Below are 24365 nucleotides of genomic sequence, written 5' to 3'. Positions count from 1 at the left end.
ACATTTTAAATCCCATGAAACTGATGGGATACAGACCAAAATATGAACTGGAAAAAAGTGAGATGGTGGGATGTTGCCCCCAAGCCTTCATCATACTGAGCAGCATACCAGCGCTGCAAAAATATTCGGTAGTGCGTTGCATTGGTTGGTAGCGTAGGGGGACACTGTGATACCTACATTTTTTGTAGGGAACTATGGCTCGATCTAACACAACAATCATATATGATGAGGATTTGCAGTATCTGCATAACACCCCCTTACATCAAGAAAGCAATGATGGTTGTTGCAGTGTCAAAACATATGGTGGCACAATTTGCTGATGTAGGCCTGGTCTAAGGGAATGGAGAGAATGCTTACATTCAGATAGGTGGTCTTATTCTGAATATGAGTGTCCATACACACAATTAATCAGGACTAACTCCATGTATAAAGAAGTACTTGGATAACAGTGCTTGAAAGAAAGCTATGTTTTTTTCTGAATGACAGTATCAGGAAAATGCATGTATTTATGAATTCATTCATTTCCTTCTGTAAGTGCCACTTTAAAAGATCAGTGACTAAAGATAATGATTTTTTCAATGCTTTATGTAAGTGGCTTGTCTAGAGATTTGACCAGGGACCTGAGAACCAGGTCACTTGTATTTTGTATCCAACAATATCATTGTCGCTGTTCATTTGAGAGGGGTCATAATGGAACTGGTATAATATGGAGAATGAGTTGCAAGGCTGCTGACAAACCAGTAAGGTATTGATGTCCAAAGCCCAACTGACCATCTTATTTCCGTGCAAATGTTGAGTTACATATTGATACTCTACTGTGTTCTAACAGCAGTACCTGAGGGTCACTTGAAAAAAGGGTTGACTATTTTCAGCTCTGAATTTTGCCATGTCACTTTTTTCTCAGTTCAGTTTATTTCCTTATCGATAAATAATTCAACTGTATATTGATTCAGAAAAAAATTGTAAATTATTTACCTAATTTTAGGACCATTACCTAGTATGGCTTTTCATCCCATTTTTGTCAGGACAGTCCTGTTTTAAACATTTGTCCTGGTGTTCTGTTGTTTTGGTCAAATTAACTTTTTTTTGTCTTGTTTTCAGCAGGATGCCCAGGACAGATTTTTAAGACGGGACTGTCCTGACAAAAACAGGACCACCACATACACATGCACACATGCACTCCTGCTCTCTGGTGTGTTCAGCTGAGACTGGAGCTCAAGGACAGCTGAGTGTACTAGGGTAGGGGTTGAGGAGGGAAGGAGGCAGTATCCCATTTTGAAACCAGGGAAATATGGTCTGCTCTTTCCACTGCAGTTTCTGAGCTGCTTTTGGCATTTCAGAAATACAGACAGTATTCTCAATCTCCCTCTCTGCGACCAAGAAAAAGACTCAGGCCATGTATCAAGCATGAAGTTTTGCTAGACCACCTGTGGTGTCTTGGTGTGTGAAAAAGTACGCCCCGACTTACACTGTTATGAGTAGATGCCATTTAAACTGTCAGAAGGGCTGTTTGGCTTGTACAGTTTATGGTAGCAGCTTAATTACCCCAGGCTGCATCTTTCTTAAGAAGACATTGTAAACTAGCCCTTGGTTCTGAACATAACAAAGGTTCCAAAATCAGAACATTTTCTCAACTTTACATGCATTACTGAGACATATAATGGGTGGTTTTTGTCCGTTTGTTTTAATTGTTTATAGTACTTCCTTATTTGGCGGATAAGCAAAAAGCAGTGGCCCAGTTAAAAATTAATGAAAGTTAATTCCCCAGACATTGGCAAACACATTAGAGAGGAATAGCAGATTTGAGCTCTGGCCTATTAGAATAATTAATCTTAAAAGGCTTGCTCTCTACAGAAAAAGTACAGTAAGTTTCAGGATAGCTGTCACATTTTTGGACCTTTGGATTGTGGGTTTGACATTCCTATTATATACACTAGAATCTAGGAATTAAGAGTGATTAAAAAGTTTACTTTGTGGTGTAGCAGTAGTTTTAGCCAAATAAAATACCCCTTGTACATTCCAAGGCATGAATGAGGCCACAAGTATAAAACGTTTGAGCAAATTATTATACTACTTAGCACTTTTATTTTGTGCTTTCTATTAGCCAAGTGCAGTGCCAGTGTTCACTAATCCTCTCAAGACTATGGTGTGGGAGGTAAGTGTTAAAAGCCCTCCTGTACCCTCTGGGAAATGGAGAAGGTAAAGTGATGAGACCACACAGCAAGACTTGAGATGAGTATTTTGGAGGCTCTGGTGGGCTGCCTAATTCACGAAATGGAGTTGTCACGCATCACTTGGGTTTTCCTTATGAAATGGACATCCCTGAAGTTCCCCAAAGTTATTCAAGTACCTACTTCCTACTGGTATAAGGAGTTGGGCACCAAGCATTTGGTAACTGCCACACTTTCTTGGTAATGGCCACTTGCTGGCTGTGCAATTGTGACTGTGTGTGTGAGACTTAGGTTACTTCTGTGGAAGCCTGTCCTGGGATCGTTCACGTGCTCTGTACAGCAGCCCAGACAACTGAGCGTCCCCCAGCCAAGTATCCTAACGCCCAAACGTTACAGTGCTGCCTCTGAAGGGATGCTTAAAGCTTCTTGTTCTGAGCAACGGAGATTGCCTCCATGTCCTGAAGTCACAGTGGCAAAAGGGCAGATAAACACAGCAACGTTCCTGTGCAAGCCCTCATGCGGGATGCACACACATCCTCTTCCTGTTGATCCACACGCATCCCAGTTTCTGCATGACCAGCATCCGTCTTGTAGCTTTGCTAAACCCAACCTTCTCCCTGGCTTGTATCAGGGACAGGGAACTGACTCAGAACAAATATTTACAGCTAGCTGCAAATCACTGTGGGTTTGGACGCAACGCGTCTTGCCACAACATTGCACAACCCCAAATGTTCCCTCTGTGCACCCCTGGCCTGGAGACCTAATGGGGGGCACACAGCTCCTCTGGAGGAGTGAGTGGGGGGAAGTTGAGAGGTGTGTCCATTGTGTCCCCCTCAGCTGTGTGTGTGTGTGTGTGTGTGTGTGTGTGTGTGTGTGTGTGTGTGTAGTGGAAGAAGCAAAATGCTGTCTGCCTCTATCCTCCCCAGCTTACTCCTGCAGCCCCATGGCTGAGGGCAGGTGAAAATTTGGGGGCATCCAGACCCCGAGCCTCCAGGTCTGGGCCAGCACATAGGACAGTGGGCGAAAGATGCTGGAAGTATCTGAAGCCCCAAGTGGGGGTGGAGGACGTTTGTGAGTTGTGGGGCCACGTATGGTCCTGGAGTGACTCATGGATTTGGACCTGATGTGGCTTGGAAAGCGAAACGGTTATTTAAAAAAAAAAAAGTCTGACAATGAGGGTGAGAAACAACGCCTCCCCCAGGAGAGCCCCCAGCCCACCTCCCTCTGTCCTCGCACAGTCTTCAAAGGAGCGCAAGAGCAAGGCCCCTCTCAGGAGAGCTCCTAGCCTGCTTCCCTCTGTCCTCACAGTTGTAAAAGGAGAGTGAGAAGCAGTCTTGAGGAGAGCCCCGAGCCTGTCTCCCTCTGTCCTCACACGGGTTTACAAGGAGGGTGAGAAGCAGTGCCTTCTTCAGGAGATTCCCCAGCCTACCACCTGAAGCGCTGGGCTCCCCCTCCTGCTTGCCCCTTGGACTTCGCTCTTCCCACCTCCTCCTCTTCTCCCTCGCTGCCCGCCGTGTCTCCTCCCCTCCCCTCCCCTCCCCTCCCCTCCCGGCTCCCGGGCTCTGCTCGCCGCCCCCCGCGTCCCGCCCCCGCCCTGCAGCCCGGGGCCGGGCGGGGCGGCGCGGCGCGGCGCGGCGCGGGGCCAGAGCCGGGCTGGCGGCCGGGGCGCGGGGCGCTGCGGCTGCAGGCGGTGAGTGCGGGGCCGGGCGGGAAGGGGAAGGGGAAGGGGCCGGGGCCGGGGCCGGGGCTCGGGCTCGGGCTCCCCCGACTTGCGTTGCAGCCGCGCCCGCGGGGCGATGGGCAGAGCTCCCTTGCGCTGCCTTTTGTCTGCGGGGCTTCTCTCCGCCTCGGTGGGCTGCTCGGATGCAGCGCGTGGACAACGTCCCTGCGTGTCCCGGGGCTGAGTGCTGCCCTGTCCCCGTCTGCCACCCCCGGCGCGGGGATGCTTTGGTGGGTAGCCCCCTGTTGTGCCCGGCTCTGTTTAGGGGGGTTGGATGAAAAGCCCCTCAACTTCCTGCAGCCCCTTTCACTCCGGTCCTGGCCCCTTTTCTCTTCCTTCCCTCAACGCGAACAAAGCTTTTTCTTCCCTCTCCCCCCACCCTCCCTGTAGAGGGTTTGTGCCCCAGCAGGCAGGGATGCTGCCTGCAGGGGATGGAGACTGCACCGCCTGGCTGGGCAGAGGAGGAGGAGGGCATGGGAAGGAAGGAAATGGTCTCTTATCCAAGCGGCGCGAGGCTAAGTCAGCAGCTCTTTGTCTCAGCTGTGCCTTGTCCAGTTTCCTCCTGTGCGGCCCTCATCCTAGCGTGCCTGCCTGGCTTGTGGGTGAAGCGGCACGCGAGCCCTTCCATCTGGGCACAGCCGACGCGTGACAGTGGGAGTCCAGTAGGAAAAGTGATGGCCTTGAATTCACCGGCGGGTTCAAGCTGGATCCCCGCTGACGGATTGCCAGCTCTTGTGGTTGTGCTAGTGGTGGAGGCTGTGGCTAAGTGAGGATCCTAAATTGTCCCCTTCAGATTCAGCCTCGGCAACAAATTGTGTTTTGAAGCCACCCTCCCCCCCGCAGCCACAGGAGTCTCCAAGTGGCAGTGGGAGCGTGAGATGGAAAACTGGCTGGCTTGCTTTTGTCTCCTTCCACCACAAAATGTGCTCAGAAATTTCCCCACCGCAAAATGCTCTGAGAAATTTCCCTAGGGCTATGACCCTGGGGGGTTCAGGCATGCAGACAACACTTTTACAGGGAGTCAGGAGACCAGACTTCTGGTTTGGTTATGCTGTCGGACTCATGCATGGGCTTGGATGAATCACTTCAGTGCTCCCTTCCTGTTTGCCTGCCGTGTCCATGCTATTTGACTAGCCCCTCAGTTAGATATATCCCTGCTTCTCAAAGGCATTTGTGTAGAGATATTGATGCCCAGAACGTGGACAAACATGTAATGCTCTTTTAGTGATATCCTCTTGTATTTCAGGAGGAGGAGGTAAGGAGGCAGAGAGGCAATTTTGCCTGTTTCCAAACTTGGCGGTTACTTAACTCTTTCCCAAGGTCCCCATCCCCTTCACACCAATTTGGGAGAGAAGGAATGCCACTGACTGAGCCACACAGTAGAGCAGGCAAGGAAGATGGGTTTGGCTGTGTTCAAAAGCAATGATAGGGAAGAGGCAAGAAAGGCTTTTGTTCTTAGGGTGGAAGAAAGAGAATTTTCCTAAAATTGTAGTGAAAAAAACAACAGGAATTGGTAAAGTCCTGTTTTTGTGGGGACAGGAGAACAGGTGCTGAAAATAGCACCATCACCAGACTTGCAAACTTGAATGGTGACCTTGCCAGTAGCAACCGATTTACAGCCCCCTTCCTTTTTTTTAAGTGACAATTTGCATTAACATAATGGGCTTAAACATATATAGCTGAAGCCTGTATTCAGGGCCTGCCTTATGGGTGGGCAATGAAGGCACCATGGTCAGGGGGACAGCATGCTTACAGGCATGCATGCATACACGCATGGCTGTACATGTGAGCAGCAGCACTTTTCCCTTGCCCCACTCCACCCTGGCTGATCCCCGCCCCAAACAGGAGGAGGAGTGCCCAGCCCAGCCCACTCCCTGTCTCCAGCTGCTGCTCGGGAAGAACTGGGATGGATGCATACAGGCACCTGCTCCAGTCCACCCACCTTGCTCCTGCACAGTGGCAGCAGTGTCTGCCTGGCACACGGCACTGCTCTGCTTCCCTGCTGGATTGTGCTCTGTACCTCTGCCGGCCTACCTCTGCTTCTGCCTGCTACTGACTTTTAGGTGGGGGGAGATGCCAAAATACAAGTTTGCCCAGGGTGCTATTTTCCTTAAGGCTTGCCCTATCTGTATCTGCCTTTTTCTCAGACCTGAGGAAAGGTGTTTTGTGCCTGAGAGCTTGTCCAACCTCTTGCATAACTCTGCAGTGGGTCCAGCAAAGGATATGATCAAACCAATCTTGCTTCCTTCATTGAAGGGGAAGTAGGGTGCGTGATGGTCATCAGCACCACCAGAAGAGGAAGTAGGGTGCAATATGGTCATCAGCACTGAAGAATGCAAGGGAACATAAAGCCAAGCTCAGTTTTTGTTGTGTTGAGCTGGTGTTGAGTGGAACTCCCAGGATAGCGTGTGAAAGAGGAAACCGTGATGGTGGTTAGAGATGTAATTCAAACTAATGGGTGGACCATGAATCAAGAGGCCAAGGTTTTGTTTTACTTCTGCCAGTGACCTGTTCTGTGATGCTTAGCAAATCACTCCTTCCAGCTGTTTGTATTTCTTTTTTACTTAGATTGCAGGTTGTCTGGGACAAGGGCTGTCTCCTGTGTTCAAATAATATCTGGCACAGTAGGTCTCAGGTTTTGGTGCCTCTAGTTGCTAATATAGTACAAACAGCTAATGAGGATGAATTACAGAATGGGTCTTTAGAAGTGATGAGATTATTTAAGGAAAAGGCATAGGAATGGATTGCTGAGAGAACAACTGTAGGATTAAGGGACCACAGAAATCATCTAAAAAAGCAGATCCAGAAGAATAAGAAGATGGACTGTGGGAAAAGTAGTGGAAGGATCAAGGGAGAATAAGATTGAAGCGTTAGATTTGGTTATGATGAAATGGCCAGAGAGAAACAATTTGCATTAATGGTGTAAAGACAGTTTTATTCATTGCAAATGCCATTTGAAAAGAAATTGTGATTTAGGGAGGGTGTACTCCAGCCAAATTAGAACAGGAGTCAGAAAGGGGATGATATGGAGTGTTGAAGATACTGCTGAATTCTGTGAAGGAGAAGTTGGCCATGGCCAGATGAGTAGGGGCTTTCAGGTTTAGTGCCATAAGCAGCTGCATATGGGAAATGTTAAAACATGCACCGCAGTTTTACAGCGTGGGGCCAAAATTTGCTACTGGGCAATCTTGAGAGCAAAACAACAACAACAACAGGAAAAAATTTGTCACGGTGCTTGTGACAGGAGCATGTGCCCAACCACACAAAGTCTTGGTTCTCCAGGAAGATGCTCTGACTGCTGGCCAGAGCATCTCAACTCCTTCAGTTGTGCCCTGGCTTTTCCAGCATGCCAGGAATTGGGAGGAGCTGGGCAAGGGCAGTTTTCCTAAAGCGGGACAGTTTGTTCCTCCACAAAGTACATGTGCAGGAGCATGCACTGAGGCAAAAAGTGGTGGCACAAAGCTGGGATGTTACTATTTTTGCTGCTACAAGCACACACCCCTGCATATCTGGACATGGCAACTGAGCGCAACCTGAGGAGCTGGGGTATTGGTTCGAAAGGAAGCCAAGTGTTGGTTGGATGTAGAAGGCAAAGTCAGAGGTTGGGCTAACAGAATAAAGTATGAAGAATGGTCAAGGCAAGTCCCATCTACCTCATCCACTTGAAGATCCTGAGAACAGGGAATAGAAGGTGGAGATATGTGCTGTTGGCAGTGGCCCTGTATAATTTCTACACTGTTTATCTTATGCCAACTGTCATACCATTTTAATTTTTCAGGACAAATTGCTACTTCTACTGTATGGTAAATGGTGGTATATATAGGACATCTATCAGCAAACCAATAATGTCTCTAGTTAAACATCTCTAAATTGAGACCCTGTACAATGGGATTCAGTCTAGGTGTTGCTGGACTGTGCCGTGGTTATGGCAGAACTGTATCATAGTTAAGGATTATAGTAGTTAACAGTATGCCATCTGCCAGTTTTGAGCCACTTCAGCTGTCTGTGTTACTTTTTCTTGTAAAGCATTTTTGATGAGGAATGTTTATTGTGGAACTCTGTAAGCTTCTTTAAAATACAAAAAAATGAAGATGTTTGGGGTAGGGGTAGGGGTAGGAGTAGGGATGCTCAGCAATAAGGGACAGGTGGAACAGAAAGGCAAAAATGAAGAGAAATGGATAAAAGAAACAAAGGAGACAGACTGCTTCAGAATAAATGGGTGCTGAAGAACTCTGCTAAATAAAAGTGACATACATGGACTGTCAGTGAAAGAAACAGAATTAAAGAGAACTAGATCAAGGCTAAACAGATCATAAGACATAGTGGAAAGACAGGAAAAATAGGAAAGCATAGGAGGAAAGAAATGTGAGAGCAGGAACCCGTTGAAGCTGTTCTGGTTCACTAATACATTCTGGGCCTTATTCATCTTCTTTGTGTGGCAAACTCTCATTAAATTTGGTAGGTGCACAGCCCCTGAAGCAAGTTTATTATGTCAGTTAAAATAGGATGTGATAGGAGAACTGTCAGTTAAAATAGGATGTGATAGGAGAACTTTTTTACTTTTACTTTTTCTTTGTGATTTTTTTCCCACTCTTTCATGATGAATAGTTAGCTACATTTTTTTCCAATTTTTCCACCCATCTAAGCTTACTTGAAAAGTATTAGGAATATCTTCTTAGTCTTACCTTTCCCTGTTTATGGAGTTAGATTAATGTAAATTCAACCTATTTTGTGTTCACATAACCACATAGGCAGGTATGTGTTTGTTTGTTTTGTGACAATTTACAGGTATGGATTTAAAGTGACTTAGACCAGCTGACACAATGGATGCTGAGTATATTTTTAAGCCCTAATTTACAATTTTTTGAACATATCCAAAGCTTTAACAAAATACTTTTAAATGTGTAGTAGTGTGCTATTGGAATGGGATAAGAAAGTCGCAATGAAAATGATGAGTTCTTAGTTTTAGCAAACAAGTGGCTATTACTTACACTTATTATTTACATTTCCAAAATGGAAAAGAAGAATAAAACTAAAGTTAGGGACAACTTTTCCCTCTTCTTCATTCCTATGTTTGTTTTGTGATTAATTGGAGTTTGTGCGGGAAAAGAGTGTTTTACTCTGGTGGTAGTGTGTGTGTATTTGTGTATAATAAATTAACTATATTCTGGTCACACAAAATTTCTATCTAATTACTTAAAATAGGACAGAGAAAACAACAGTTTGCACATCTCCAAATTAAGGACAAAATAAAATCTGTTGTTAGATAATGCTATTTCATAGTTTCAGAGATGTTAGGGGCTGGAAGGGACCTTATAGATGATTGGGTCCAGCCCTGCTGCCAGGGCCAGGATCAGGGGCCCAAGGCAGAGTCACAATCTGCTCTCCACGTATCCCTGCCTGTTGCAGGAACGCGAGACGACTAAACTGTGGATCATGGCTCAGCCCCATGCTATCACAGCTCCCGTTGCCCAGCTCACTCCTGGATGTCACTCCCCATCCATCCACAGCCTCATCCCATCTGTTTGGCTAAGCTTACTCTGCTAGCAGGTATCCCAGCCAGTGTCCATGGAGACCCTGCCCGCCAGCGTGCTCCATCCTCTACCCCCAGTGGTGGGTTTAGGGTGGATGACCCCAGGACCGGTTAGGATAAATTGCCCCCCTGCTGCATCAGGCCAGGTCAGCAGCCCCACTTCCCACCCCTTCCTCCCACTGGCCTGCAACAGCTCACCAAAAGTCCTTAAGTGCCCCTTCAACCCAAATAATTGCCCAGTCCTAATCTATTGACATATATTGGTTAGAAGATGCTTAAGTTGTAACTTTTTTCCCCATGAATACCTCTAATTACACAGTAAATCTTGAACTTATTGCTGCCAGCAATTTTCATTTGAACACACTTGGCAAACAATTTTCTCTTATGTCAACTTTTAAATATCTCAATTTATGATCAGTGAACCATAATACCCACATGGAAATGTCTGTTTTCCTTTTCCAATATGTAGCTAAAATTGTCAATTTACGTGGGACATGTGGTTTGTGTTTGTTAAGTCTGCCAGAAATAGCAGAAATAACCAGTATGACAACAGTCACAGCATCCTTGTAAAGTAGCATAAGCATATATATATATCGGTGGGCAATATATATTTGTTTCCTTTTGAAGTAGTTTAGCTCTGGTGTTTAATATTTGGGTACTTTCTTGAAATAGCTGAATGAATTAAATGACAGTAGCCAGTAAGTGCTTTATTTAAGCAGCTGAGCCTGCTTGAAAAGATTTGATGTTGCTTTATGGTACTCTAGTGCTCTCCCTTCAATATCCCACATGATATTTCCTAAGAGGAAAAGATAAATTGTAAGAGGGTTTCCTCTGCCACTCCCTTTTCCACGGCAGGAAATACACAGGATTGCAAGGGAGGGGCTCTGCAGTGGCAAATCTGATGCATGCAAACACATAGCCAAGTGGATTTGAATTTAACGCATGGGGAAAGGGAGAAAAGAGTTAATCTGGTGTTCTTGAAAAATGTCAAATGTTGGGTTTGGAGACCAAAATCTTTTTTTATCAATGTAATTAAATTAGACCTTCTGTTCATTAGCATAGAAGAAAAGCATACCATCTGTAGCATAGGCAGCTAAGGACTGAGCATGTGCCAGGCAGTTTTGATATCTGATAATCTGATGTAGCTCAAGGTTGTAATCTATTGTGTTTGGGAGGAAATGGGTGAAGTGTGTAGTCTGATTTTTTTTAGATAACAGCCTTGCAGTTTTCCCCAATTTTCTGTAGCGGTAGTCACAAATCTTTGCTCAAGGTGTAGGTGGTGTTTTGGCCCTACAATAGTATCCAAACACAGTATGTTGACCTGGTTATTGGGAGTTTATTGTGTGCACACATTGGTTTGTTTTACTGTAGGCTGTAAAGGAAAAAGAAAAACAATGAATGGAGGAAGCATAAGGAAGTATTCATTCCTGAGTAAAACCTAGAGGATTCTTGCAGGACAGTCAGACCACATGCTCACAGGACCCTGATCTGATCACCTGCTGAACCTCGTAGACTAAGTGTGTGTAGAAGGCCTGGAGCCTAAGACCGACAAGAACAAAGCAACTCTGGCTGGTTTAAAAGGGACTTTATTGCTATTACTCATGTTTATTACAGTAGTGCATAAGAGCTAAACAACAATGGGGCCCCTTGTGCCTAGGCACTGTACAAGCTCAGAATAGTAGATACTGTGTGCACTGCAGATTTTACAAGATATCCATGTATGGAAGAAAGAAGTCAGATACATATGTAGAGGAAATAGCTTGTTGGGAACAAATGTCAGAAGTTCCATTAGTCTGAAGAGTTAAGTGATGTTTAGTTAGAGGTGGGAAAGGGAAATAGGAAGAAAAGGAAAGGTTGAGTGGATAAGGAGGGCAGTAGAGAGGAAAAGAAACTGAAGTGAGAGATGCAAAGTGACGCTGAGGCGAACAGAGTGAGGAGAAACAGATGGGGAAAAGGTTGGCCCATAACCGTGTGGCAGGCAAAGGTAATTCAGCCTGTGCAAGGATTCTTGAATATCCCAAGGTCTCTGGTTCAGCTGTACCTGCAACTGTTCCTACTTACTGGAGTTACTGGCGAGTTGCTTTCTGTCCTTTCCCCCCACCTAGTTGGGAGTAGGAACACCGCATAAGCCGATGAGCCCTCTGAGTTTGTCAGGGTCCTCTTTGCACTCTTCTGGACACAGGGAGGTCTGGGGGAAGGAAGGGTGTCCCTAGCTGTGTTCTCGTTTACCTCTCCTACCCTAGTGCAGTTGCAATCCTTCCTTTGGATACTTCTGCAGTCATTCTTTCCAGACCAATTCAAGTAGTGAAGAGGTAATTGGAAGTACCAGAGAGATACCAAGTTGGGTGTCTGCGGAGTTTAGGCCTACCAAGACTGTCCAATTCATTGGGGATGGTGATCCATTAGTTAGGAAAGGCACATGTATACTGTTTGTTTTAAAATCTTCTTTTCTCCAAGTGCTTTGTTCCTGCTGTTAAATAACTATATGGTTGAAGTCTGGTTGCTTTGTACACCATTTATTTTGGGGGCAGAATCCATAATGCTTAGCTTAAGTGCAGACTGTCAGAAAGCCCAAGGCTGAATCAGTTCAATATTTGCAGGGTAGTCTAAGCTGCATAGATTGAAGCAATAAGCAAGTAAACAAACATTCACTTTTGATGCCAGAAATGCAGCCACATGTCTGCAGTGACCCAGGCCAGAAGCTGGAGGGGTGGTTTTAGAGCATACCTCCCTGCTTGGCTGGAGCAGAGCCAAGGCTAGCCTGCCCACACTGCAGGGGGTGGAGTGTGGGTTTGCAGAGGAGGTGAGAAGCATCTTGGGATGCTGGGGGGGGGACTGTGAGTTAACTTGACACTGGAGGTTGTCTGGGACAGAAGTTCAAAAAACTGATTTAACCTAAATCAGTTAAGTCTAATAATACACCCATCCAGATTTATCTTAAACCAGTTTCAGCCATTGTGAAAGCAGGTTATGTGCACTGAACTTCTGTTGTGTTACAGATTTGAACCTGTTTCTGATCACTTACACCCATTTATGTGTGATTTGTGCCCCTAACCTTAAGGTGCTGATCTGCTGGGTTCACCCAGTGGATACTCTGCTACCGTATCATATAGCCCAGCGCTTGATATAAGAGTGCAAGAAATTTAAAACAGTCTCAGGAAAAGCTGATGCTTCAGGAGGCTCCTTCAGCCCTGCACCCAGACAGTCACATTCTTCCCCACAAGTAGCAAGAGTCTAGATGATCATTCCATCATGTTTGTAAGACGGAAATCTTTTCCTCTTTGTTTTTCAAATCAGTGATTTGCTGTGACTATCTATACAGGAAGCATGTAAATCAGCTTTGGGAATGGACCTCTGAACTAAAATTTGGTGTAGCTTAAAAATGTTATACCAGGAAATGAAGCTGTCAGTATAAGCATTTATCACTGTTTTAAGGCCTGGGAAAAAAAAATTTGGACTTAGTGACCTTGGTAGTTTCTGTTTTACTACAAAAGATGAGGCAGGTCTAATTATTCAAGAAATCTTTTTTGTCAGAACAAAAGAAAACATAGTGATATTTTGCGGACTCTTAGAACACAGTGATAGATAGTCACCTCACCGTCCTATAAGGAGCTAAAGATTTTTTTTATGTTTACAGTGGGTCATGTCTTTAATGTATGATGGTGTTGCAGCTTGTGAAAAGAAAAGAGTTTGGGAGCGGGAGAGAGAAGAATAGGTATTTTTTCCAGAAAGTCATTATACTTGATAAAGAAACTATACTGAGGAAGTAACTTGTTATAGTGGAAAAGCTGTAGAAGCAAGGGTCAGTTTAATCTCATTACTGGCTTAGCTAAAGATCCATTTGAGCTATTCCTGTTAGATTTGATTGGGATAGGAATTGTAACTGATTTGTTCATAAATGACTCTATTTTCCATTCTGGAAAAGCAAACTGTATAGTAGCTTTGCTGAAAGTAAACAGACCATAAAAAATGAGAGGAAGAATAACACATACATGGAGACTTCCCGGAATGGCTAAAACAAAGACATGGGACAAATCATTCTATAGCTGAGAAGACCTCCTATACTGGAAAGCTGTATATAATTTATAAACTAGACTTTGAGCTCCACTCTTCTGAACTGGGTGAGAGAATTTTTTAATGCAAAACAATTCTGTTGTTATCTGTTATAACTGGAACCTTTTGTTTGAATAAGGGCCTGCTTGGTTAGTGAATCATTGTTTTTTCTCTGGTTGTTAGTAAAACAAAACTTAAATTTGGCCTGGGCACTGTAAAGTTGCCTGGTAATAATGTGTACACTTACTTGAGATGACTTTAAAAGTCCTAGATGAAATCACTTTGTTTCCTTCCAGCCAAGACAAAGTGCAGGGTACACTCATTAAGAATCAGACTACCGTTGACTTACATGGAAGTTGGATGAAGTCTTAAATATCTCTATTATAGAGTGTGTATAGGTGAATGTCAGCAGATAAATTGTGCTTTTTTGTCTGGGTCATTTGTTTAGCTTCTCCTAATTTTAAGTTCTCCGCATTACCTGAGTTATAAAAAAAAATCTGCTTCTGTTTTACATTAGAAATATCAGAAATGTCAAGTCTGGAGGCACCAGTTTTTGCTTGAGGACTCCTTGCAAGGCTGTAAAGGAGGCTATCCCAGATATGTTTTGTGAACTCTCAAGCACAAATTAAAGAGTGGAAAAGGGAAAAAAAAACCCCAGACAGGCTCCAGGAGCAGCGTGAGATGCGCAGGTGCAAGCCCACTGCGCCCCCGCTCCCCCAAAGGCCTAAGTGACCCCCAGCTGCCATGGAGTGCCCCCGCTGACCCCCAGCAGCAGCTAGAGGTAAGCGGGAGCTCATGGTGGGAGGGGCTAGCCCCAGTCTAGCCACAGGGAGGCAGCTAAGCCGGAGCTGAGGGGGGTCTCTCCCCGCCAGAGCCATGCGACCAGAGCCTCATGAACAGGCTGTGCAAACAGGCGTGCTTGTCTGCCCAGAGCGTGAATTAGTGTGGAGTTTGCGCAGGAGGGCAAGCAGGAGGGCCCAAGGCCCTGCCTGTGCACCCCCACCCTAGGGAAGCCAGTCCCAGCCGTAGCCAGCGGCATGACACGAATGGGCATGCACTGTACCCAGAGGGTCCCCTCGGGGCCTGTGCCCTCCCCTCCCTGCCCCCAGTGCCTCAGACGGCCACCCAAACAGAGCCCATGGTTCTGGGCTCCACACAGATGGAGCCCCTGGCTTGCAGCTGCGCAGACTGCTTGTCGCTTTTTCAGGCTCTGGGGCCCGGGAGCATGGCCACCTCCCCTTGTAGGGTCTGCTCCCTACTGGGGTCTCTGGCACGCCAGCTGGCGGAGCTCCAGGCCGCACTCCAGAGACTGCATGCTATCTGGGACTGTGAGCAGGAGATAGACTCCTACTGCTAGGCCCTTCTTCCCCAGGAGGTGGAGGGTAGACCACAGTCTCCCTCCAAGACAAAGGAGGATTTGGGGACCTCCTATTCTGTCCAGCCATGGGGTTGGACCAAGGTGGTCAAGGGCCCCAAGATCCGCCACACCAAGGCCCCTGCCCCACTGGAGCTATGCAACAGGTACAAACTTCTTGCAGTCCCAGCAGAGCCTGCTGAGTTGCCAGCTCCCGCAGGCAACACAGGCACTAATGTAGCTACCGCCCCGGCTCTTCCCAAGACAAAACACAAAGTCTGTGTCGTGGGAGACTCCATCCTGAGGGGGACTAAGAGGCAATCTGCCATTCCAACCCCTTAGCCCGGGATGTCTGTTGCTTCCTGGGAGCCCACATCCAAAACATTGCGGAGAAAATTCCTAAACTTCTCCAGCCCACAGCCCACTATCCCATGCTCCTTATCCATGTGGGCACCAGTGACATGGCTTGGAGCGCTCCCAGCCGGGTCATGAGGCACTACAGGGATTTGGGAGCTGAGCTCAAGGGTCTGGGGTACAGGTGGTGTTTTCTTCGATCCTCCCAGTCTCAGGCTACGGGCTGAGCAGGAAGAGGAGGGTCGAGGTAGTGAACCAAAGACTGTGGTGCTGGTGTCATCGGGAAAGGCTTTGGCTTCCATTACCACAGTCCGCTCTTTGGTGAGAGAGGCAGCGAGCTGCTGGGAAGGGATGGCCTCTACCTCTCTCCGCTGGGGAGGAGGCTCTTCTCAGCCAGACTGCCTGACCTGCTCCACTGGGCTTTAAATTAAGCCCGCCAGGGGATGGGCGGACTACCGCTACTGCTGGCCCACTGAGCAACCTTTGCAAAGCCAGCAGGCCAAGGCACTTAAGGAAGTCTACCCATGCCCCAGCCCTGGTACAACCGGTAGGCAAGGCAAGGGCCCCCAGGGGACACTTGCCTGCTTGTACACAAATGCCAGGAGTTTGGGGATTAAACAGGAGGAACTTGTCTTCCTGCTTAGTGCAAAAAATCACAATGTCATAGGGATAACAGAGACCTGGTGGAAATCCACCCACGACTGGACCATGGGTATAAATGGCTATACCCTGTAGAGGAGAGATCAAGTAGACAAAAGGGGCGGGGGTGTAACTCTCTATGTCAAGGAGAGCTATGCATACCTGCAAGCCGACATTGGTGACCAGGGTGGATGGCTGGAGACCCTGTGGGTTAAAATCCATGGGAACACGGCACAGGGGACACAATGGTGGGAGTCTACTATAGACCTCCCACCCAAAGTCAAGAGCTTGACCAGGAGTTTGCTAGGGAATTGGCTGACGCCGCATGCTCCAGGTCCATGGTTGTCATGGGAGACTTCAACTACCCAGACATCTTATGGGAAGAGCTCTCGGCTAAATTCAAGTGGTCGCAAAGCTTCCTCTCGTACATGGATGACCTCTATCTGACACAAGAGGTCTGTGGGCCAGTGAGAGGTAAAGTGCTGCTCAGCCTGGTACTGTCAACCGGGAACAACTTAATGAGTGACCTAATGATGGAAGGGAAGCTGGGTGACAGTGACCACGAACTGATCACTTTCACCATCTGCTGTAAAGCTGGCAAGTCAGTCAGCAATACAGAAGTCCTTGTCTTCAGGAAAGCTGACTTAGACAAGCTCAGGAGGCTTGTTGGTGAGACCCTAAGGGACCACGACCCAAAGCAGAGGGGAGCTCAGGAAGAGTGGTTGCTCCTCAAGGGAGTGATCCTCGATGCACAAGCTAATGATATTCCGCTTGGAGAAAAGGCAGCAAAAGAACACAGCAGCTCCCTTGGCTCTCCAGGGAACTAGCGGACCTCCTGCAGCTAAAAAGAAAGATGTACAAAGAATGGAGCACTATTTTGCAATGGTCTGGTCCCGCAGGGAGTGAACCAGGAAAGCCAAGGCTGCAACAGAACTCCAACTAGCTACAAGTATCAAGGACAATAGATTTCATAGACATTAGGGCTGGAAGGGACCTCGGAAAATCATCGAGGCCAGCCCCCCGCCCAAAGGGAAGGAAGTCAGCTGAGTTCATAGGATCCCAGCAAGATAAGCATCCAATTTGCTCTTGAAGGTGTTCAATGTAGGTCCTTGAACTACCTCCGATGGCAGGCTGTTTCAGACCCTGGGGGCTTGGACACTAAAGAAATTCTTCCTTATATCCAGCCTGAAATGGTCTTGCAGTAGTTTATGGCCGTTCGACCTTGTCATCCCATGGGGCGCTCTGGTGAACAAACGTTCCCCCAGATACTGGTGGTCACCCCCTTATAGGTGGCCATCAGATCACCGCTCAGCCTGCGCTTTTCCAGGCTAAAGAGCCCCATGGCTCTCAGCCTGTCGTCGTAAGGTCTGTTTTCCTGACCTCTGATCATGCACATGGCTCTTCTCTGGACTCTCTCAATCTTCTCCACATCCTTTTTGAATTGTGGAGCCCAAAACTGGACGCAATACTCCAGCTGCGGCCTCACCAAGGCCGAGTACAAGGGGAGAATGATGTCCTGGGATTTGCTTGAGAAGCATCTATGGATGCAAGCCAGCGTTTTGGTTGCTTTACTAGCCGTAGCATCACATTGCAGGCTCATGTTTATCTTGTGGTCAATGATGACCCCCAAGTCTCTTTCTTCCATAGTGCTGGCCAGAGTAGCACTGCCGAGCCTAGGAGGATGCTGCAGGTTTTTCTTCCCAAGGTACAGAACCTTGCATTTTTCGGTGTTAAACACCATCAGGTTCTCATTTGTCCATTTGCTGAGACTGTCCAGGTCAACCTGGATAACCCGCCTGTCTTTTGGTGTGGATGCTTTGCCCCAAAGTTTGGTGTCATCGGCGAACATACATAAAACTGTATAGGTGATCAGAAACCAGTTTAAACCTGTAACAGAACAGAAGTTCAGTGCACATAGATTGGTTTCAAAATGGCTGAAACTGGTTTAAGGTAAACCTGGGTGGATGTAGTATCTGATTTAGACTAGTTTCACCTAAATCAGTTATCGAGCTTGTCCCCCAGATTCCCTCCTGACTTAAGTTACCTCACTGTCCCCCAGCATCCTAGGATGCTTTACAGCTTCCCTACCAGCTCTCTTCTCACAGGGTGGGTGGGCTAAGCCTTTGCCCCGCTGCCTGCTCCAGAAAAGCTTGGCTGGCCCTGCCCCCAGGCTGTCACAGAGCTGAAGCAGCAAAGCCAGTGGGGGACACACGGGGCCAGCAGTGAGTGGAATGGAGGCCCCTGCCACAGCCTCTCCCAGCTAGGATCTACACAGTGTGGGTGGGTACCATGGCAAGAGCTTTCCCCCATGCATCCCAGCTTTCCTCCTCCTTCAGCCCCATTGGGCAGTCACACTAGCCCCACCATCACGCTGGACCTAGCCTCTCTGGGGGGAAGGAATGGCTATAGTGTGGGGGCTCTGTTTCCTTCCCATCCTTGCCACCCTTGGGGCCACCATGGCTACTGGTTCTGGAAGCCTAGGGTGGAGCTGGTGCCATGTGCTTGAGAGCCAATCGGGGATAGCCCTGCTTGACTGGGCTTGACTGCCAGGCTGGGAGGTATGTGGGAGTGTCCCCTGCCCCCTATCTTCTGGCCTTGCCAGTGCGAGCATTTGCCTGCTTCCCCTGCCCCCCTGCAAGGGCAAACATATTACATTTGCTTGTGATCCAATCTTCTCAGCTTAGAGAAACCCCCAAAGGTTGGATCAAATCTGCGTCAGGGTTTTTGACTGTCTACACTTAGCCACAATGACTACACAGTGGGCATGTCTACATGTCCACATTTAGTGTGTATTAGCCCAATTTATGGCATATTAAGAGCACATGTCTACACATGCGCGCCCTTAATATGCCTTAAAAATGGTGATTTTAGGCTATTTGAACCTAAACTTGATACCTGCATGAAGCAGGTATGAAATTTATGCACAAATAGCTACGTTGAATTAGTGAACATGTAGACACACTAATGCACATTAATGCGGTCTATATTCATTGACTTGGGACCTACTTTAGTACCAAGTTAGTCTGCACACCTGCGTTAATGCACCTTAGCACAAGCACATGTGGATGCATGTCTAAATCACCTTAAGGGTCATTAGGCTAATGTGCATTAAGTTTAGGCATGCATAAAAGCATGTGTAGACATACCCAGTGTCATGCACGGTATCAGAGGGCTGAAATCTTGGTATTTTGCTTTGCGCTCAGTTAGTTCACAGGGATTGTACATGAAGTATTTTGAGCCCCTAGAGGGACTGAAACCATCTTTATGGTTGAATGATTTCATTGGCTGACTATGAAAATCACCCATGAAGTGCAGAAGTCAGTCTGTCAGCTTACTCTGCTGGAAGAGAAGCTGAGAAAAGCTGCGTTTTGAGTAGAGGAACTTAACTGGAGTGGCTGTGAGTAAAAGCTGGAAGAACTGGAAAATAGAGGGAACAAAGATAAATCTTAGTTCTTCAGAGAGCTAAGGAGAATCCATAGAAGGGAGAAAATAGCAGTAAACTCAGAGTTACTGGCACATTGACATGAAGCGCTAATAGGCTGAACTTAAAACTGAGGGTCAGGAGCTATATTTCCTGCCTCTTTCCCAGGCTAGAATGCTCAGAGGAGTCCCTTTAAGGAGGTACATGGCTGTGTCTTCCTGTTAGATAATTTCCGGAGTGACCTATCTAATATTTTTTGTAAAATATTAGAACTTTTATGTCCTTGCAAGGGATGAGGGTGGCAGAAGGACAAGTCCCTCCTTACCACACTGATGGAGTGAAAACTGTCCTCAGGCAGAAGTTGCCGAGAAAAAGCAGCATAAAAAAAATAATTAAAATGACCATAAAAACCATCATTTTTCACTGAGAAAATACCTAGAAATTACTCATGGAAGTGAGCTCTAAATAAAGAGGATACGACAAAGCATACGGAAGGGGCTTGTTGAACAAGGACAGAGAACATGTTCCAACTTTACAGGCAACCCCTGCTTAAAGCTGTTTCACTTAGTGTTATTTCGCTATAACGCTCATTTTAAATTGATACCTGATTTCACTTAGCGCTCAGCAAGTTTCGCTATAACACTCGCAGTCGCCATCTTAAGTTATTAAAAACATTTGCAGTCACCACCTTTGCGGTCATCAAATACTTTTGGTTTTGTTTAATGCTCATTTTAATTAACGCTGGGTTTTTCAGGAACCAATTAAGAGTGCTAAGCGGGGGTTGCCTGTATAAACCAATATGATAGGAGGAGATAGAAGCTGTTCTGAGAAAAGTTCTTTGTTGAAATTACTCCGTACTTTACCAGGCTTGACCTTCTGGACCTCTGTCAAGAGAATAATGTACAACAGCTTCACAAGAAAATTCTATGCAAAGAGATTAGGATGTGTAATTTGAAGTTCTGACTTATTAGTTAAATAGGTGCCTTGACTTTTAACAAACAATATGTCTCTATTTCTGTTCTTTGCTGTTTTCCTTTAGTTATTACTGCCCTTGAAGTACAGTGAACTCATACATGATGAACATAACTTGATGCAAAGTAGAGTTTTTTATATTACAATCATTTTTTTTAAATACATTCAAATTAGTTTTAAAAAATGCATTTTACTATTCTTTACTTCTTACAGAAAAACATACTTGATACTTACAAGAATGGTAATCCCTAAATTTTTGGATCTCCAAGTAACGGCACAGATATCACGTTTGAAATTATTTTTATTTTAAGAAGTTTGTAACCAGCTGTAGACATGTTTCTATAAACACGAAAACATCTTTTTTCCCCCTCTAATGGTGTAATTTTTCACCAGGGGAATTTGTGTCTGCCAAAATATTTACAAAGTGTTAGTTTATGCACCTGTTTTAGATATAGGGTTTTGATTGTGAGGCTGTTGATAATAGATTTTGTTCTAGTACATTGTTTTTATAGCACTTTTCAACTAATTTCCTGCCATGTCTCAGAAAGAGGCCCACTGACATAAGTTTTCAGAATGTAATGATTTTTAAGGAAACCCGTAGACAAGGGTCTACAAAGAAATCATAGTTCTGATGAATAACCACAGGCACTCCCTCTCTTACGGGAAAAGAGGATGAGCTAATGACTTTTTTTTCATTTGAGGAGTAAAAGAAACCAATAAAAAGTTGCACAGACATTCATACTGATAAAATAAATCTCTACCATCAAGCCTAATTTTGACATCCCTAATTTTGACAAACCTGTGAAGGGTCCAGATGTCTATGATGTTCCTCTCAGCCAGAAGACTCTCAGCATCACAGAACCTTAATTTCATTGTGTTTTTTAGAGTACCTGTAAATCAATTTTCAGCATGTATTTGTTAAGGTAATATTGTCCCTTCTGTTACTTCTTTGCAGGTCAGTATTCACCTGGCTCATTCAAGCTAGCTTTGTTTTAACTATTGGATAGAAGAAAAATATGATGCCAAACCGAGGTAACTTTTCCTCCTTCCAGAGTATCCAAACAGGTAACAAATGGAACAAATCAGTTGTTTTGTAATGGAATTGGCACATTTCTAAAGACATCCTTGATTTTGATCCTGTAATTTAATCTTCAATTAGAAGTGTTCACTTTCCTGCTCTTCTTATCTCTCTACTTCATTTTACCTACAAACAGTAAGCCATTGCTATAGCTTTGGCATACATCGCAAACAAATAAAATAAAAATAGAGCTTAGTATTGGCTGCCTACAATAAGCATCGGTTAACCACCTAGTCAGGGAGACAAGACAAGTATGAAAAGGAAAGAAATTGCCTTAGAATAACTTCATCCAGAAAACACTTGGCTCAAAAGAGTAGCCTTGCATAATGTGTTGGAGGTTAACCAATTAAAGCCCTGGGTGACCTCCAGAGGAATGAATTTCTTATATGACACGAAGAACACCCTGCCTCTAGTCTTCACAATAGCATGTGGAGGGAGTGTCAACAAGAGTATCTAAAAAGTCCTGGTGTGTTATCTGACACAACACCTTAAAAAACAATCAGAGGCTTGATTTATGGACAGACATTAAAATACAGTTAGTTGTATACTTGATGCACACTGATGCTTTTCAGCATGTAAGCATGTGCCTAAGGGTTTGAAGAATTGGGGCCAAAATGCAGAGGAAATGGCATAAGGTAAAAAATAAGGAATAGTTTAATTCAATTGACTACACGGAGGTCTTGCTGATTTTTGTTTGCTTTTGTCGTTCAGATTTCAAGTACAATGAACTCTTTATCATAAGACTTACAGGAAAGATTTCCATGAGCTAACTTGTTTTTCTGGCAAACAATTTTATTCTTCACAAGATTAAATATGATCCTCCTTGTGTTGGAAAAAAGTAATAAACCTGTTTAAAATTCTATGAATCTACCTCTATATTGTTCAATTTGAGAGTGATTGGAAACATTAAAAATGCTCAAAAGCTACTCTTGTCAGTTGTGTCATGATTCTCTTTTGAATAGTAAATGTTTATTGTGAGATTAACAGAACGTTTCAGAGAACTTTAGGGTAGTAAGACTTAGATGCAAAGCATTGTTAAGAATAGAGGGATAAATATGTAGAGCAATTTGTTAATCACAAGTAAGTTTCACATTTTAGTATTCCTATTTTGAATTTTTATACCCTACTTAAAACCAGCCTTAAAAAAAAAATTTATTTTGTTTTACTTGTGTATGTTGTGTTAAAGAATACTTTTAGCTTTGTTTGCTTGTTCTTTATCAAAATTTGCACAAGTAGTATTTAAATTTTAAAAATAAAATTTCACATGCCTTAACAGTCTGGCTCAAAGTAGTGATATTAAAATGTGAAGCCTTTCAGCTGTAAACTCGTTCAATCCAAATAATTAGTCATCAAAAGGCATGTCTACACGTGTGCATTTAATGTGCATTAGCCCAATTTAAGGTGAGCATCAACACGTGCGCTCTTAATGCACCTTAAAAATGGCAATTTTAGGCTATTCAAGCCTAAATTTGATACTTGCATAAAAACAGTCTGCACACCTGCGTTAATGTGCCAGAACATGTGCACGAATAGATGCCCACTTAAATTGCCTTAATGTGCATTAGGCTAACGTGCATTAAGTTTAGACATGCCCAGAGACACTAATGTTTTTGTACTAGTTGACCCTGTAAAATAAATTGCTAAACAGCCTTAATGCATGAAGGCATGTGTTGAGATGGACTGTTGGGATTGTGTCTTAAGCTACAGGTAGTCCCTTCAGACATTTGATGATATTATAGTTAGTAGCTGTTGAAACATTTCACTGTGTACATGTGATGAAGAGAAATGAGGTAACCCTTCACATTCGTGTGTATTTTCTTTTCAGAGTGCATATTAATTTAATTCATTACCTGTTCAGTCACATTATCCATGGCACTATCCTTTCCCTTTACTTTTGTTGCTGTTGTTCAAGATTATGGCAGCATTCTAAAACTTTCTGTATCTTGCTGTACCTTTTGGGAGGATTGATCTTTCCAAGAAGATTAATCTAATACATTTAATTTGAAGAACTCAAAATACTTCAGATACTAAGGAGTATTTGGGTTGAAAGAGAAACTGAGGCATATTTTTATATTGTTTGATGAAGGTCACAGATGAAGTTTATGACTAAACCAAGTGTAGAAACAAAGTAGGGACTTATTGTCAGCTTTCTACAACTTCCATTGACTTCATGCAGGACTATAGGGTGCCTGTAGACATGCTGGGAGGCTGCTCCAAACATGCTATAATTACAGCGCATCAGAGCAGACTTGATTAATCAAGTCTGCTGGAGCATGCTAATTAACGCGCTCCATTCAGCTTCTGTGTTTTGTGTATCAGTGTCCCCACACTTCAAAATGGTGGCAGGGGTGCTTTAACTAAAACTTGTTGAACAAACTTTAGTTAAAGTACCTGCATCACTGTTTTGAACCGTGGAGATGCTGATACATGAGACCCTGTGGGCACTTTAATTAGAGTGGTTCTTGAAGCTGCTCTAATTAAAGCACGCCCCCTACCTCCGGAGCACATATAAAAACACCCATAAGTCCTCAGTACTGAAAAAACAGTTGCTTCATTTAGTTCAAATGCAGCTTGCCTTAACTCTCCTAACTCTTCAAAGTGCTGCTTTAAAGGGTAACTGAGACATATTTTTATATCAGCCAAAGCCAAAAATCAAGTCCCCTTATGGTTCTGCAGTTCTGCAACAACTGATGCTGTCACTGACAGAAGGAGAGTAGGAGTTTGCATTCCTCTGTGCTTTAGATATTAAAGATGTCATTGCTAGCAAGAGAAACTCAGAACTGGCGGGATAGAATTTGGTATGTAATTGAACAACAACAACAACAAAATAAGGATGTGTCAGGATCTGTTTTGGTGTCTGTAGTTTTAAGCAGCTGTGTTTATCACAAATATTTAATTCTCCTTTAATGAAGACAAAGTATCTCACTTCATGTTTCTGTATGTCTTTAAGACTGTATTTTATGTAATATAGTTTACTGCATATATAGAGCTTTTTATATTTTGAGTACTCTGCAGTTATTAGGGGCCTAAACTGAAACAGTTGATGCCATTGAGAAACAGGTGATATTTT

General features: G+C 44.7%; 1 protein-coding gene across 5 annotated transcripts in view; it reads left to right on the top strand.

Moving 5' to 3' along the window:
• The first annotated feature begins 3702 nt into the window (after positions 1 to 3702).
• The window catches only part of PHLDB2 (pleckstrin homology like domain family B member 2), a 92423-nt gene continuing 71760 nt past the window's right edge, over positions 3703 to 24365 (top strand). For 4 of the 5 annotated variants that reach the window (XM_090057862.1, XM_090057844.1, XM_090057854.1 and 1 more), the window contains exons 1-2: positions 3703 to 3861; positions 21173 to 21282. In XM_090057862.1, coding sequence (XP_089913988.1) covers positions 21234 to 21282 — 49 coding nt within the window. In that variant the 5' untranslated portion in view covers positions 3703 to 3861; positions 21173 to 21233. The remainder of the gene's footprint in view (positions 3862 to 21172; positions 21283 to 24365) is intronic. The other variant, XM_090057835.1, reaches the window with a different exon arrangement.

Source organism: Crocodylus siamensis, chromosome 1, assembly GCF_052110815.1.
Source record: "Crocodylus siamensis isolate JL-2025a chromosome 1, ASM5211081v1, whole genome shotgun sequence".
Taxonomy (NCBI): Eukaryota; Metazoa; Chordata; order Crocodylia; family Crocodylidae; genus Crocodylus; species Crocodylus siamensis.
The sequence above is the reverse complement of the archived record's forward strand: the minus strand, read 5'-3'. Positions and strand labels throughout refer to the sequence as shown.